At 42.2% G+C, this 15,294-nt stretch overlaps 1 protein-coding gene across 6 annotated transcripts in view; it reads left to right on the forward strand.

Moving 5' to 3' along the window:
• LOC134337256 (uncharacterized) overlaps positions 1-15,294 on the forward strand; it is a 107,188-nt gene that overhangs the window by 47,376 nt on the left and 44,518 nt on the right. For 5 of the 6 annotated variants that reach the window (XM_063032108.1, XM_063032111.1, XM_063032110.1 and 2 more), the window contains exons 16-21: positions 185-459; positions 1,472-1,608; positions 2,817-3,063; positions 8,797-8,913; positions 10,539-10,704; positions 14,242-14,516. In XM_063032108.1, coding sequence (XP_062888178.1) covers positions 185-459; positions 1,472-1,608; positions 2,817-3,063; positions 8,797-8,913; positions 10,539-10,704; positions 14,242-14,516 — 1,217 coding nt within the window. The remainder of the gene's footprint in view (positions 1-184; positions 460-1,471; positions 1,609-2,816; positions 3,064-8,796; positions 8,914-10,538; positions 10,705-14,241; positions 14,517-15,294) is intronic. The other variant, XM_063032113.1, reaches the window with a different exon arrangement.

Here is a 15,294-nt window from a genome sequence, read left to right on the forward strand (position 1 = left end):
TGTCTGGGAAATTGCACTTCAATGATTGGTAGAGCTCAGGGAACTTACATCAGTGACAATCAACAGTCAATCAACCATGGCCTTATGAGAGTATCTAGCTTCAAAAAGAAAAACTGAAATCCTTCATTTAGAAGTTAGTAGTGAGACCTGAATAATCTTTCTGATTTTTTTTGTCTTTCTGCAGCAATCCAAATCCACTGAGCTGGGAGGCAGATTTGGGAACCATCTATAGAGACAGTCAACATGCTACAACAGTGAGAAGGAGTATTACGAGGATCGTTTCTCACCCCTTATTTGACAGAACATCCCTTGATTATGACGTGGCTGTCGTGGAGTTATCTAGCCCCGTATCATTCTCCAGATCTATCCAGCCTGTGTGCCTGCCATCCCCCGTGCACATCTTCCCCACAGGAAAGAACTGCAGTATCACAGGATGGGGAACCCTTAGAGAAGGAAGTGGTGCGCATCTGAATTATTTTTAAAAGCATTTCCTTCTGTTTACAATTTGTTATATAATGTTATTGATTCTTCATAGTGAGCCATCTTCTTCACAGGACGTCTACTGCATGGATGCAGTTCAATAAGTCTGTACCAGTTCTATGTAGGAGCACTCTCACCCTTCTGTCCTGGCAGTACAGCACTGTAAATCGTACCTTTCAAATACAAAGTTAGTCAGCTTCCCAGTCCCAAAATAAGTGTTAGGCATTCAGAACTGAAACGAAGAAAAACTGCTACACACAGGGGTTAGTGAGGTTCTGGAATTTTCTACCCTGGAGGATTATGGAGATCAGTTAGTAACTTAATTTAATACAGAGATCAGAAGATTTCTGGCTCTAGAGGAATTGAGGGACATGGAGATAAGGCAGGAAAATTCTGTTTTTGGTAGAATACAAATTTTGGAAGAATCTCGTTGGACAGTGGTAAAGACTCAGATGGCTGAATGGTCTGCTCCTGTTCCCACTTCTTAAGCAACTGCCTCCCTTCACCAAAACCTTTGTCTTCTAATCCTTATTGAAATCAATGGGCTCAGATCCCAATCAGTACTGATCTGGTGCACAATCTGAGTGATGATTCCTAAGTAATGCTGGTAATTCAAACAAGACTGGGCCCCACTGCTATACTCAAGAGGGGAACCCAATGGAAGGAACTGAGAGTTTTAGCCATCTCGATCTCATTATAAACTCTCCATGTGTACAAAAGTCTAGGAATGACTTGAATTTCAAAAGTTAAGTGCAGGATCTGACTGAAAGGATTTCATTTTCTGACAACAATGTCAACTTACAAACTCACAGTATAGAGCAGTTTGTCAGTGAGCTTTATTATCTATGGGTATATGCTCAAATTCAAGCAATGACATCTCATTTCACTCGATTCATTGCTCTTATTTACACACCAACAGAAAGGTGTTATTCCTTGTTCAATTTAAATTTGCAATGTCCCATAACACACAATTTCTCTGATTCCATCACAGATTATTTATCCATCATTCTCCAGGAAGCCCGTGTTCCAATATTCAATATGAGCGAATGTGTCAAACTCAATAGATACCCTCTAACACCACGAATGCTTTGTGCCGGATTCTCAGCTGGTGGAGTGGACAGCTGTAAGGCAAGTGACGTGCTGAGTACTTGATGAATGGCAGCAGCTGGATTTGCTTTTGTGTGGACTTTTTTTCAGCTATGGGGTGCTTTGGATGGCAGAATGAAACCCAGCTCAGGCTGAGGAGAAACGGCCTTAAATGTACTGAGTTTGAATATTATTGCTGTCACTTGCAGTACATGTATTAGCCACTTAATCAATGCATAACAAATCCAAACTACTTACTAACTTACTAGTCAGCTCCATCATGGGTACTAGCCTCCAGTGTATCCAAGATATCTTCAAAGAATGGTGCTCAGAAAAGCAGATTCCATCATTCAGGACCCCCACCACCCAGGACATGCCTGCTTCTCATTGTTACCATCCGGATAGAGGAACAGCAAGCTGAAGACACACCCTTAGCAATTCAGGAACAGCTCCTTCCCCTCTGCCATCTGGTTTCTAAATGGACATTGAACCCATGAACACTACCTCACTAATTTTTCTATTCTTTTACACTACATTTTAAGTTAACTACTTAATATACATATATATACTCTTACTGCATTTCAGCTTTTTCTTTATTAATCATGTATTGCTTTGTACTGCTGCCACAAAGTTAAATTTCACAACATATGCCAGTGATATTAAACCTGATTCGAATTAACATGGATTTATTTTGAAGTCCTAGAGCAATGCAGGCATTTTGGCCCAAAGAGAGAATATTGACCCATTGTCCATCTAGATAGTCCCAATTTTCTGTCTTCAGCCAATATACCAGCAGGCCCCTTCACTCCAGGTACCTGTCCAAGTGCTTCTTAAATGATACTATTGTACCTACCACAACCTTTTCTTTTGGGAGCTCATTCCATATACTCACCACCTTCTGCATACAAAAGTTGCCCTATAACACGATAAACATTTCATTTATGTATACCCACCCTATATAAATACAATATTATGAAGGTCATTTCTTTTCTTCAGACAATCCAAGTAGTATTACACTTGAATAATGTATATGCAGAAAAGGCAATGAAAAAGTGATTGAGACCAATGCATTGCAGTCACCTTTACACCCTGCACTATTTTAAAATATTTCAATACATCTCTAGGTGGATTCTAATTGCGATCTGGAAATTATGCTTTGCTACCACACAGTGAATTTCTGAATTGTGAAAATGCACAGAACTTTATTCTCAAAGATATGATAATTTCTGATATGTACTTCCTTTCTGTAGGGTGATTCTGGTGGCCCCTTGGTGTGTGAGGAGTCACCAGGCAAATGGTTCCTGGCTGGTATTGTGAGCTGGGGAGAAGGTTGCGCCCGACCAAACAGACCTGGTATCTACACAAGAGTGACGGCGATCCGGGACTGGGCCTTGCACATAATGACACAGTCTAATGTAATCACTACTACGGCTGAGACCGAAAGAGAACTGACCACTTCAGTGACAAATAGGACCTCGACCTCCACTTTAGCAGTAGGTGGGTTCACAATGATGGCTGGTCATACAGAGAAGTGAAGTGTGTGTGTGTGTGTGTGTGTGTGTGTGTGTGTGTGTGTGGTGCCTATAAAAGGCTTTCACCCCTAACTCCCCCCCAGAAGTTTTCATGTTTTATTGTTTTACGATATCAAATCACAGTGGATTTAATTTGGCTTTTTTTGACACTGATCAACACAAAAAAACTGGTGTCAAAGTGAAAACAGATCTCTACAAAGTGATCTAAATTAGTTACAAATATAAAACACAAAATAAATGATTGCATAAGGGTTCACCCCCTTTAATATGACATACCAAATTATCACTACCGTACCCAAATGGATTTAGAAGTTCCATAATTAGTTAAATGGAGATCACCGTGTGCATGCAAGGTGTTTTAATTGATTGTAGTAAAAAATACATCTGTATCTGGAAGGTCCAACTGCTGGTCAGTCAGAATCCTAGCAAAAACTACATCAGAAAGACAAAAGAAAACTCCAAGCAACTCTATAAAAAGGTTCTTGAAAAGCACAAGTCAGGAGATGGATACAAGTAAGTTTCCAAATCATTGAAAATCCCTCAAGAAATGGAAAGAATTTGGCACAGATGTAAATCAGCCTAGAGCAGGCTGGCCTCAAAAACTGAGTGACCATGCAAGAAAGGGACTAGTGAGGAAGACCACCAAGAGATCTATGACAACTCTGGAGGAGTTAAAAGCTGCAATGGTTGAGCTGGGATAGACTGTGCATACAATTGTTGCCGGCTGCTTCACCAGTTGCAGCTTTATGGGATTGTGGCAAAGAAAAAGCCACTGTTGAAAAAATTTCACATGAAATCTTGGCTAGACTCTGCTAGAGGGCTTGTGGGAGACTCTGAAGTCAGCTGGAAAAAGGTTCTATGGTCTGATGAAATGAAAGTTGAGCCTTTTGGGCATCAGACTAAATACTATGTTTGGCATAAGCCAAACACTGCACATCATCAAAAACACACCATCCCTACTGTGAAGCATGGTGGTGGCTGCATCATGCTGTGGGGATGCTTTACTGCAGCAGGACCTGAAAGGCTTGTGAAGGTAGAGAGTAAAATGAATGCAGCAAAATACAGGAAAATCCTGGAGGAAAACCTGCAAGAGAACTGTGACTTGGGAGAAGATTTGTTTTCCAGCAAGACAATGATCCCAAGCATAAAGCCAAAGCTACACAGGAATGGCTTAAAAACAACAAAGTTTATGTCCTGAAGTGGCCAAGTCAGAGTCCAGACCTCAATCTAATTGAGAATTTGTGGCTGAACTTGAAAAGGGCTGTTCATTCATGATCCCCAAGCAATCTGATGGAGCCTGAGCAGTTTTGTAAAGAATGGGGGAAAATTGCAGTATCCAGATGTGCAAACTTGGTAGAGACCTGTCCACACAGACTCAAGGCTGTAACTGCTGCCAAAGACATGTCTACTAAATTCTGCTGTGAAGCGGGTGGATACTTATGCAATCAATTATTTTGTGTTTTATATTTGTAATTAACTTAGATCACTTTGTAGTGATCTGTTTTCACTTTGACATGAAAGAGTCATTTTCTGTTGATCAGTATCAAAAAAAGTCAAATCAAATCCACTGCGATTCAATATTGGAAAACAATAAAACACGAAAACTTCCAAAGGTGGCGAATACTATATAATTTCAAGGAGGCAATTGTTCTTCTCTGGTGCAATTAGCCAATAGCCACAGGGAAATCGGTAGACAGTAGAGGCTCCTGCTTAGTGTAGGACAGCGGTCCCTAACCACTGGGCCGCAAGGAAAGGATACGATTTGGCGATATGAGTCAGCTGCACCTTTCCTCATTCCCTGTCACGCCCACTGTTGAGCTTGAACACACGCGAGGTCATTACCCGCGCATCATCCCTGTCAGCGCAGGAAGGAGATCAACTCCTCGAGATTGCAAATGACGGCGGGCTGAAAGGTATGTTTGACATAACATCTCTGCCGGCACTCTGGATCAAATTCAAGGCTAAATATCCTGAGATAGCCACGAAAGCACTGAAAACGTTGCTTCCATTTCCAACATACCTCTGCAATGAATGCAACGAAAACTAAATTGCGGAATAGACTGGACATGAGGAACCCCTTTCGAGTATCGCTGTCTCCCATCACCCCTCGATAGGACCGTCTCGTTGCAGGGAAACAAGCCCAGCGCTCCCACTGATTCAGCGATATTGGTGTGTTTCAATGACTTTATATGTTCATACGGGGAAAATGGGCTGTGTGTTCAATATCCAAACGTTACTGAAAATGTTATGATGCTATTGACTTACTTAGATAACCATATAGCAATTACAGCACGGAAACAGGCCTTCTCTGCCCTTCTGGTCCGTGCCAAATGCTACTCTCACCTAGTCCCACCGACCTGCACTCAGTCCATAACCCTCCATCCCTTTCCTGTCCATATACCTATTCAATTTTTCTTTAAATGATAATGTGGAACCTGCCTCTACCACTTCTACTGGAACTTCCTTCAACACTTACTTCAAGCTCCCCGTCCTCCCCTAATAATTAACTTATCACTATATCCATGCGAGGAAACTATGTGCTGTGTGTTTAATATTAAATTCGTAAGATAAAGCCTTTTAGAATTGAGTGTATTAGCCACTTATCACCTATATTCCGTTCGTGATTAACATTCCCCCGCTGAACAGAATCGCCAAAAACGACTTGCAGGAAAACAAATCGGCAGGTGCACGCATGCGCACTGGTGCCCTCACAAGGCTTCATGGTCATTGTAGTCTTTCTTGGGGTAAGCACAACGTATTTGACTGCTACTCTTGTCCGTTGGCAACCCTACCACCACCCCCCACCCCCCCGGTCGGCCAGTCCGCAAGAATATTGTTGACATTAAACTGGTCCGCAGTGCAAATAAGGTTGGGGACCACTGGTATAGGACATATATACAGAAAAGGTGCCAGTAACATCATGAAAAATCTCACACACCCAGTTCATGGACTGTGTCCCACTCCCATAAGAGAGGAGGCTATGTAGCGTCCACACCAGGACCACCAAACTCAGCAGTTACTTTCCCCAAGCCGTAAGACTGATCAACACCTCCATCCACTAACTCCACCACTACTTTATAATTTCACATCAGTCATCTGATGTGCAGCCTAGTGTCACATTATGGACGATCTATGTGTATAAGCTATCTTACGTATTTATATTTATTGTGTGTGTTTCTTATTGTTATTATTATTGTGTTCGCTATCTTTGTGCTTTTTTTGGCCTGCATCGGATCCTTGTAATATTTATTTTGTTCTCCTTACATTTGTGCATACGAAATGACATTAAACAATCGTGAATCTTGACTGTTAACTATAGATCACTGGTGGGACCTATCACGTATCCTGGCACAATGATGTGGATCTCACACAGAGCTATTTGGGGTCATAATTGGTCTGCTCTGCGTTTGGCTGTTTTCAGCCACAAAATTGGCAGAATGTACACATTAATGAATTCAGATGTGTCCGTGCTGAGTGTTTGTAGGTCTCCCAATATGAGATGAAACTAATACAGGACACATTTAATAGGTCAATTTAATTAGCCAAAGACAATACCATGCCTGTTTTGGGATCTCCCTGCTGGACCTTCAAAATTTCACCAGTACGTACATATTTTATGCCAGGTTTGATGAGTTTTTATTTCAACACAGAATAGTTAGGTTAAGTTATCTGACTTCTCAGTCAAGATGAGAAACAATTTCTTCCACCAGGCCATTAGGCTTCTGAGCTCCCTGCAACATCGTATTTGAATTGCCACTGGTTAATCTGTTCTGTGCCTTACAATATTTAATATTAATGCTCTTTAAGTTTGTTATTTATGTGTGAGTCATCTGTAGATTTTATCCTTACCTTCATAAGTTAGCATGAGTTTCGTGTACTACAATGCTTTTAAACCTGGTTTGGAAAAACGTTGTCCCATTTCTATATACATGATATGGTTATATAAGTCATATACATGTATATAGTTAACTAACAATAAACTTGACTTGACTTCTCCTTCCATGGAATATGGAAGAACAGGTATTTCCCACTGACTCTGTAGCACCACTATGATTATAGTCAGGCACCTTGCATGCAGTGGTGTGTGTGGAAAATTGGGCGCAGTTAGAAGCCTCAGCCTCTGCTCTCTTGTTCTCTGTCCACTGGTGAATACAAGCCTCTTTAAATAATCCACACCAAAGTCTCAAGATTCACAAGGCCTCCTATAGATTGCTCCGCTTCTTCTGCTCCCGCTGATGATCTTACTACTTCTTCCCCTGCCCTGTAGGAAGATGTGAGCCCACCCCAATCTTGTCACCCCATGCTCTCCCCCCCACCCCACCCCCCAGTTTGCTTTTTGTCACTGCCCCTGTCCCTTCAGACAATGTCTCTGTCATGATTTTATAGATCTCACGGTTCTCAGTATTTATCATGTAAACTTGCATGTGACACAGCCTCACTAGTTGAGGTGTGTGAATGGGTCTGGTTAACCCATGTAATTTGACCATACACCAGTGAGAGTTAATGACTTCAGAAAAGGAGGGGAACAATGACGCAAATGTGCAAAGAAAAACTGGACCAAGTCTGCAATTTTTCTTTCACACCCCTTCCGTCACACAATTTGAGAGAGGGAGAGACTTTAAGGGGTTAGAGAGATCATATATGAAATTGGATTAACGTTATTCTTTCCTGTTTCAGAGGTTCATTGTACAGACACTACTTTCAAGTGTTCTGACAATAATTGCATCAATAAACACAACACAGAGTGTGATGGTGTCAGAGATTGTACTACAGGTTCTGTGTTAGTTGGCAAGTTGTCCAAGGATAATGTAGATATTTGGAGCTAATTATCAGCAATCATTGCTGTGTGCAGGTTTCATTTTTTTTAAATTTAGAGATACAACATTGTAACAGGACCTCACTGCCCAATGAACCTATGCCGGCCAGTTGTACCCGTGCGATTAATTATTTTATTAACCTGTACGTCTTTGGAATGTGGAAGGAAACCAGAGCACTCATAGGAAGCCCACACAGAGGAACACCATAAGAAAGAGGAGGAGAATGAGGCCATTTGGCCCATTGAGTCTGCCCCGCCATTTCATCATGGCTGATCCATTTTTCCTCTCAGCCCCAATCTCCTGCCTTCCCCCATATCCCTTCATGCCCTGACTAATCCAGAATCTATCAACCTCTGCCTTAAATATAGCCAATGACTTGGCCTCCACAGCTGCCTGTGGCAGAGTATTCCATAGATTCTCCACTCTCTGGCTAAAGAAATTCCTCCTCATCTCTTTTCTAAAAGGATGCCCCTCTAGTTTAAGGCTGTGTCTTCAGGTCTTAGCCACCCCACCATAGGAAACATGGGGAGAAAGCACAAACTCCTTACAGGCAAAGGCAGGCAACGAATCTGGGTTGCTGGTGCTGCAACAGCATTTCGCTAACCACTACGCTATTGTGCTGTCCCTAATCACTCCACATCCCAATCATTGTTCCCATCAACTGGAAAGTGTCACGTTCTATATGTGAGAAGCTAATCAGCATTGGACCATGATGTTCAGGTAACAGGGTTCTGTTGTTATGATCATTCTGTTATGATACTTCACTTTTCGTTTCTCTGAAATAAACTTTCTGCTTGTCTAAAAAGACTTTGAGGTATTGTTCCAATATATATCTTAACATTCTCAAGTATAAAATACTAATGCTCTTTTGTTAAAAATAGCAGAAAACTGCACACATGGGAATTACATCTGCAACAACGGCCAGTGCCTTACCAAGATCAACCCAGAATGTGACAATGTAATTGATTGCTTGGACCAGTCAGATGAGATGGAATGCAGTAAGTTTTATGTTCTATGCAGACTATAAATCACAGCTGTTTACACCTTGCAAAATGTTAATTGATTAATAAGGTTTCCTTCTCTGATGAAATGCTATTTCTGACTACTGAGTTCCCACTTGCATAATCACCCAACAAATCACAGTAGGAAAGGCGAGACCAGCTCTAAGGTGCACAGAAACTGAAATACTTCTCGTGGAATCCTTCAGAACTTTACTGAATGATCCATGTTGCCTGTAGTTATTTTGTTCCATCTCCATGAAGGTGTGTTGGGAATCCCACCTTTATTTGGAGTCCATCCTCTATCCCCATATCGAAATAAATCATTCTACTACCAGTTTTACAGACAGCCTCCTGCAAATCAGTTTGCTTAAATTTAATTACAGGCTGCCATCAGCTTCTCCATTTCATCCCTGGTTGAAGTACGGCACCTGACACCTCAGACAATTTAAGTTCAGGTGCCAGATGTGATCTCTGAAGTGAAAAGAGATATCTGGAGGAAAGGGTAGTTCCTTGTCTGCTGCATCACTATCAGACTTATTGAGAGGATGAAATCTGAATTGACAAAACTATATCATCATATTTAAAGAGACAGCGTATATTTTCTGATTTTTTAATTTCTGGAAATACAATGAACCAAAGTCCCAAGGCTTCCCCTTCATTATAACTATTTATGTTAACAACAAATATGAACGATTTGCAGTGACTGGTGCATTAGAATAGGACCTTTCTGCATCATTATCAGAGTTATGGGCAAGTGCAGAAGTTGGGAAGGAAAAAGAAAGACAGGCTGAAACCCTCATAAAAACTGGGTATATCAAGGATGTGTGCATGTGAATGTGTGCGTGATTACCTTGTACCATCAGCATCAAATTTTTAAACTGCTGAGCGTGCTTCTCTCACAATATTTAGGAAAGAGAGCCTTTGATAAGTGTTTGTCACAATTTTTTCCTTTTGGAAGTGGAAGATGTTAACACTGAACTCAAGACACTTCCCATATTGGCTCAGGGTCAGACACCCTGAGCCAATAGGCTGGTCCTGAACTTATTTCCTGGCATAATTTACATATTACTTATTAACTATTTATGGTTTTATTACTATTTAATTATTTATGGTGCAACTGTAATGAAAACCAATTTCCCCCGGGATCAATAAAGGATGACTATGACTATACCAGAAACCTATTCCAATATACATTCATACAGATACACACACACACGTGAACTGCTGCACAAGGTTATATACACAGTAAATCTTCTTCATCACTGACTCATTCACCTGACCCCGGGACAGGCAGAGCATAACTTAGACAGAAAGTTAATCTCCCTCTGCATTACCCTAGAAGTAGTCCATTTTGGGGTGCGGCACGGATAGCTGGACATAAAAACATGGTGTATTTCTTATCCGTTCTCTCAGGAATAGTTTGGAAGCCGTGGTCACGAGCAGGACAGCTCCTAACCTATGCTAGCAATGATAGTAATCCCTGAGGGATATCTGGAACTTTTAGGCTTTTGTGCATGATTTTCTGCCTTTAGAGAACAATCAGCTCAGGATGCGGACTTCTTTAGGAACAATTGACAGCTTAGATGTTTGATTACGTTCATCTTGTCTGCTCACTTTCATAGGCTGTGGTGCACCCCAACTATCCAATAGAATTGTGGGGGGCGCAGATGCTACTGAGGGTGAGTGGCCCTGGCAAGTCAGCCTGCGTTTAATTAACTGGGGCCATTGGTGTGGGGCCACGCTTGTGGCAGACACCTGGCTGATCTCAGCTGCTCATTGTTTTGTAAGGTAAGTCATTCTTTAATCATCTGGAAAACGTTTGGTGGTTTGCATAAAATCCATTCTCCTGGCTACATTGGACCCTTTCCAGTTCATTAATTGCTTGAATTGCTCCACTAATGATGCCATAGCCTCTGCCCTCCACTCTGTCCTGTCCCACCTGGAAAATGAGGTCTGATACATAGGTTGTTGCTTATAATCTGCAGTTTCGTATTTGACACCATCACTCCCCTGAAACTGGTGGGAAAACTGTCCTTGCTGGGTCTCAAAGCCACACTCTGTAGCTGGGTCCTGCATTTCTTAACAGAAAGGCTACAGTCAGTCCGTGTGAGAAGCAACATCTCCAGTCCAATTACCCCGAGCACTGGCATTCCCCAGGGCTGTGTGCTTAGTCTGCTGCTGTTCACACTGCTGACACATGACTGAGTCGCGGGGTTCGGCTCAAACCGCATCATCAGTTATTGGCCTCATCAACAATGAAACCTCACCTGGTCTCTCAATATCACCTCCCTGAATAAGAAGACACAGCAATGCCTCTGCCTCCTGAGGAGATTTAGCCAAGCAAGGTATCCCCACCCCGCCATCTTAACTGAATTGAGCAGGAGCACCATTGTGAGCATCCTGGCAAGCTGCATCTCCAACTAATACGGGAGTAGCGGTGCATCAGATCAGAAGTCACTACAAAGGACTGTGAGAATGGCCAAGAGGATCATAGGGGTCTCATTTCCATTCATTTGGGACATTTATTAGGAGTACTGAGCATGCAGGGCCCTTGGCGTTATCAAGGATCCCACCCATCGATCCAGCAAACACTTTGACATTCTACCATCAGGTAGGAGATTCCAATATATAAAGCCAAAAACGGTCAGGATGGGGAACAGCTTCTTCCCTCAGGCCATTAGGCTTTAGAACTCCCTGCCGCATCACATTCTGTACATTATTTAATTTATGCACTTTACTTTGTTTATCCATACGTAATTCAATAGGAGTTGGGATGTAATGTTGAAATTGTATAAGGCATTGGTGAGGCCAAATTTGGAGTATTGTGTACAGCTCTGATCACCAAATTATAAGAAAGATGTCAATAAAATTGAGAGAGTACTGAGAGATTTACAAAAATGTTGTCTGGGTTTCATATCCTACGTTACCGAGAAAGGTTGAACAAGTTAGGTCATTATTCTTTGGAGCATAGAAGGTTGAGGGGGGACTTGATAGAGGTATTTAAAATTATGAGGGGGTAGATAGAGTTGATGTGGATAGGCTTTTTCCACTGAGAGTGGGGGAGATTCAAACAAGAGGACATGAGTTGCGAGTTAAAGGGCAAAAGTTTAGGGGTAACATGAGGGGGAACTTCTTTACTCAGAGAGTGGTAGCTGTGTGGAACCAGCTTCCAGCAGAAGTGGTTGAGGCAGGTTCGATGTTGTCATTTAAACTTAAATTGGATAGATATATGGACAGGAAAGGAATGGAGGGTTATGGGCTGAGTGCAGGTCAGTGAGACGAGGTGAGAGTAAGAGTTCGGCACGGACCAGAAGGGCCGAGATGGCCTGTTTCTATGCTATAATTGTTATATGGTTATATGGTGAAAACCAGTTATGAAATCCCAGACCAAGAAACACACACAAACTTCACTCACATGGGTTTTATATTTTTAATAGTATGATCAGTAGTTTTATGATTTATTTTGAGTTCCTTGTGCTTCATTTAGAAAATAGAAATCTACAGCACATTACAGGCCCGCAATGTTATGCCGACCACGTAACCTACTCTAAAAACTGCCTAGAACTTTCCTACCACATAGCCCCCTATTTTAGGTAAAGCTTTCAGGAAACAGCTATAAGAACTAATGGTCTTGGGGTCAGTCTGACGTCTGCAAATGACGCTGCCAGCCTTGAGCATAGTTGAACACACAGGATTGCCAGTGTGGCAATAAGGGGATTGGTTAGAAAGTGAAAAATCTCAGTTTCAGACCCTGATTACAGTGCATTGTGTCATGATGGCGATCAGGGGATATCAGGGCATGATGGCTTCTGCAGTTAAAGATCTAGCTGTACACAACAATATCGCATTATTGAGATGTCAAAGGGTCTTTGGGATGTAAGTCAGACAGAACGAGCGTGATGCAAATGGTACCTCTATGAGGGTCAGTACGCAGGTAACTGTACCACAGTGAGAGTCAATATACATGCAAGTATACCCCAGTAGGCATTAGTACCAGACAGCTAGACTTGAGGAGGTGTCAGAACTTAAGTAGTGGTATCCCAATGGGATGCAGTACCCAGGTAACTGTATCCTACAGGGCATTAGAACGCCAACAACTATGATTATTGTATCTGACGGTGACACGAGATTTCTGCAATTCTTGTATGATGTGAACTGCACAAAGATACTAGGTGAGAAAGTTTTTATAGCGGAAAAGCCGTACCACTAGGGAAGTTAGACACTCTCGATCTCAGAAGTCCAGTCCAGTCATCACAGCTGGGGTCTTCTTTGGTGGCAGTGGATGATCGAGACTTCTCCTGTGCCTTGCCATGCCCTTTGCTCTCCATGGAACATTGCAGAACTGCTTTCGTGGATGGTGGATCTCAGCCACCCAGCTTCACGTGCTGGGATCAGAACGCCCCTCCCTCACCAGGGTATGAAGTCCACTAGCTACCCTCACTTGGTTTAGCTTGCCTGTCAAAGTGATGTACGGGTGTGGCCACTGTTGCATGCAAACAGCGACTTGGAGCCACAGGTGAGAGCCCAGTGTCCAGTGGGAACCAAATATGAGTGAGTAAATGGACACGACAAGCCTCTTCACCAGAGGGGCTGCCTTCTCCCTGAACAGCCCATACATTCCACCACAGCAACTATACCCTTATGTAAATGCCAGGCAATTGTTCCCTTACCAGAGTTACTACTTGGTAACTGACCACTGCTCCCAGTTACAGTGGGATCAGTGCCCAGAGAAGCTAAGGCTGTTAGAATGAACGCACGAAGGGCAGATGAGCAGATCAAATCTGATCAAAGTTGGAAAAGCTGGCCTTAGGCCTGTGTGTAACTGGCAATCACAGAATTATAATCTGTGCTACATTGGCTGATGTTAATCTGTGTAGCAGAAAATGACTACAAATTGATAAATTAGTTTGGAACTAAATGTCCTGGAAACTGCCCCTGTGGGAGTAGTACATGGGTAACTACAGTATATTGGTGTGAGAGTCAATCCACAGGGGTCTCCCCATGAGATTATTAATAGAAGAATATGTATCCAAATAGAGTGTAGTTCTTAGCAATTTGTAGCCCACTAAGTTGCTTCCAAGCATTGGATGCCTAAAAAGGGAATTGTATTTCCAATGAAAGGTAACATACTTCGAGAATTATTGTCTGGGAAATTGCACTTCAATGATTGGTAGAGCTCAGGGAACTTACATCAGTGACAATCAACAGTCAATCAACCATGGCCTTATGAGAGTGTCTAGCTTCAAAAAGAAAAACTGAAATCCTTCATTTCGAAGTTAGTCGTGAGACCTGAATAATCTTTCTGATTTTTTTTTCTTTCTGCAGGAATCCAAATCCACTGAGCTGGGAGGCAGATTTGGGAACCATCTATAGAGACAGTCAACATGCTACAACAGTGAGAAGGAGTATTACGAGGATCGTTTCTCACCCCTTATATGACAGAACATCCCCTGATTACGACGTGGCTGTACTGGAGTTATCTAGCCCTGTATCATTCTCCAGATCTATCCAGCCTGTGTGCCTGCCATCCCCCGTGCACAACTTCCCCACAGGAAAGAACTGCAGTATCACAGGATGGGGAACCCTTAGAGAAGGAAGTGGTGCGCATCTGAATTATTTTTAAAAGCATTTCCTTCTGTTTACAATTTGTTATATAATGTTATTGATTCTCTTCGTAGTGAGCCATCTTCTTCACAGGACGTCTACTGCTTGGGTGCAGTTCAATAAGTCTGTACCAGTTCTATGTAGGAGCACTCTCACCCTTCTGTCCTGGCAGTACAGCACTGTAAATCTTGTCTTTCAAATACAAAGTTATTCAGCTTCCCAGTCCCAAAATAAGTGTTAGGCATTCAGAACTGAAACAAAGAAAAACTGCTACACACAGGGGTTAGTGAGGTTCTGGAATTTTCTACCCTGGAGAATTATGGAGATCAGTTAGTAACTTAATTTAATACAGAGATCAGAAGATTTCTGGCTCTAGAGGAATTGAGGGACATGGAGATAAGGCAGGAAAATTCTGTTTTTGGTAGAATACAAATTTTGGAAGAATCTCGTTGGACAGTGGTAAAGACTCAGATGGCTGAATGGTCTGCTCCTGTTCCCACTTCTTAAGCAACTGCCTCCCTTCACCAAAACCTTTGTCTTCTAATCCTTATTGAAATCAATGGGCTCAGATCCCAATCAGTACTGATCTGGTGCACAATCTGAGTGATGATTCCTAAGTAATGCTGGTAATCCAAACAAGACTGGGCCCCACTGCTATACTCAAGAGGGGAACCCAATGGAAGGAACTGAGAGTTTTAGCCATCTCGATCTCATTATAAACTCTCCATGTGTACAAAAGTCTAGGAATGACTTGAATTTCAAAAGTTAAGTGCA

This window comes from Mobula hypostoma, chromosome 24, assembly GCF_963921235.1.
Source record: "Mobula hypostoma chromosome 24, sMobHyp1.1, whole genome shotgun sequence".
Taxonomy (NCBI): domain Eukaryota; kingdom Metazoa; phylum Chordata; class Chondrichthyes; order Myliobatiformes; family Myliobatidae; genus Mobula; species Mobula hypostoma.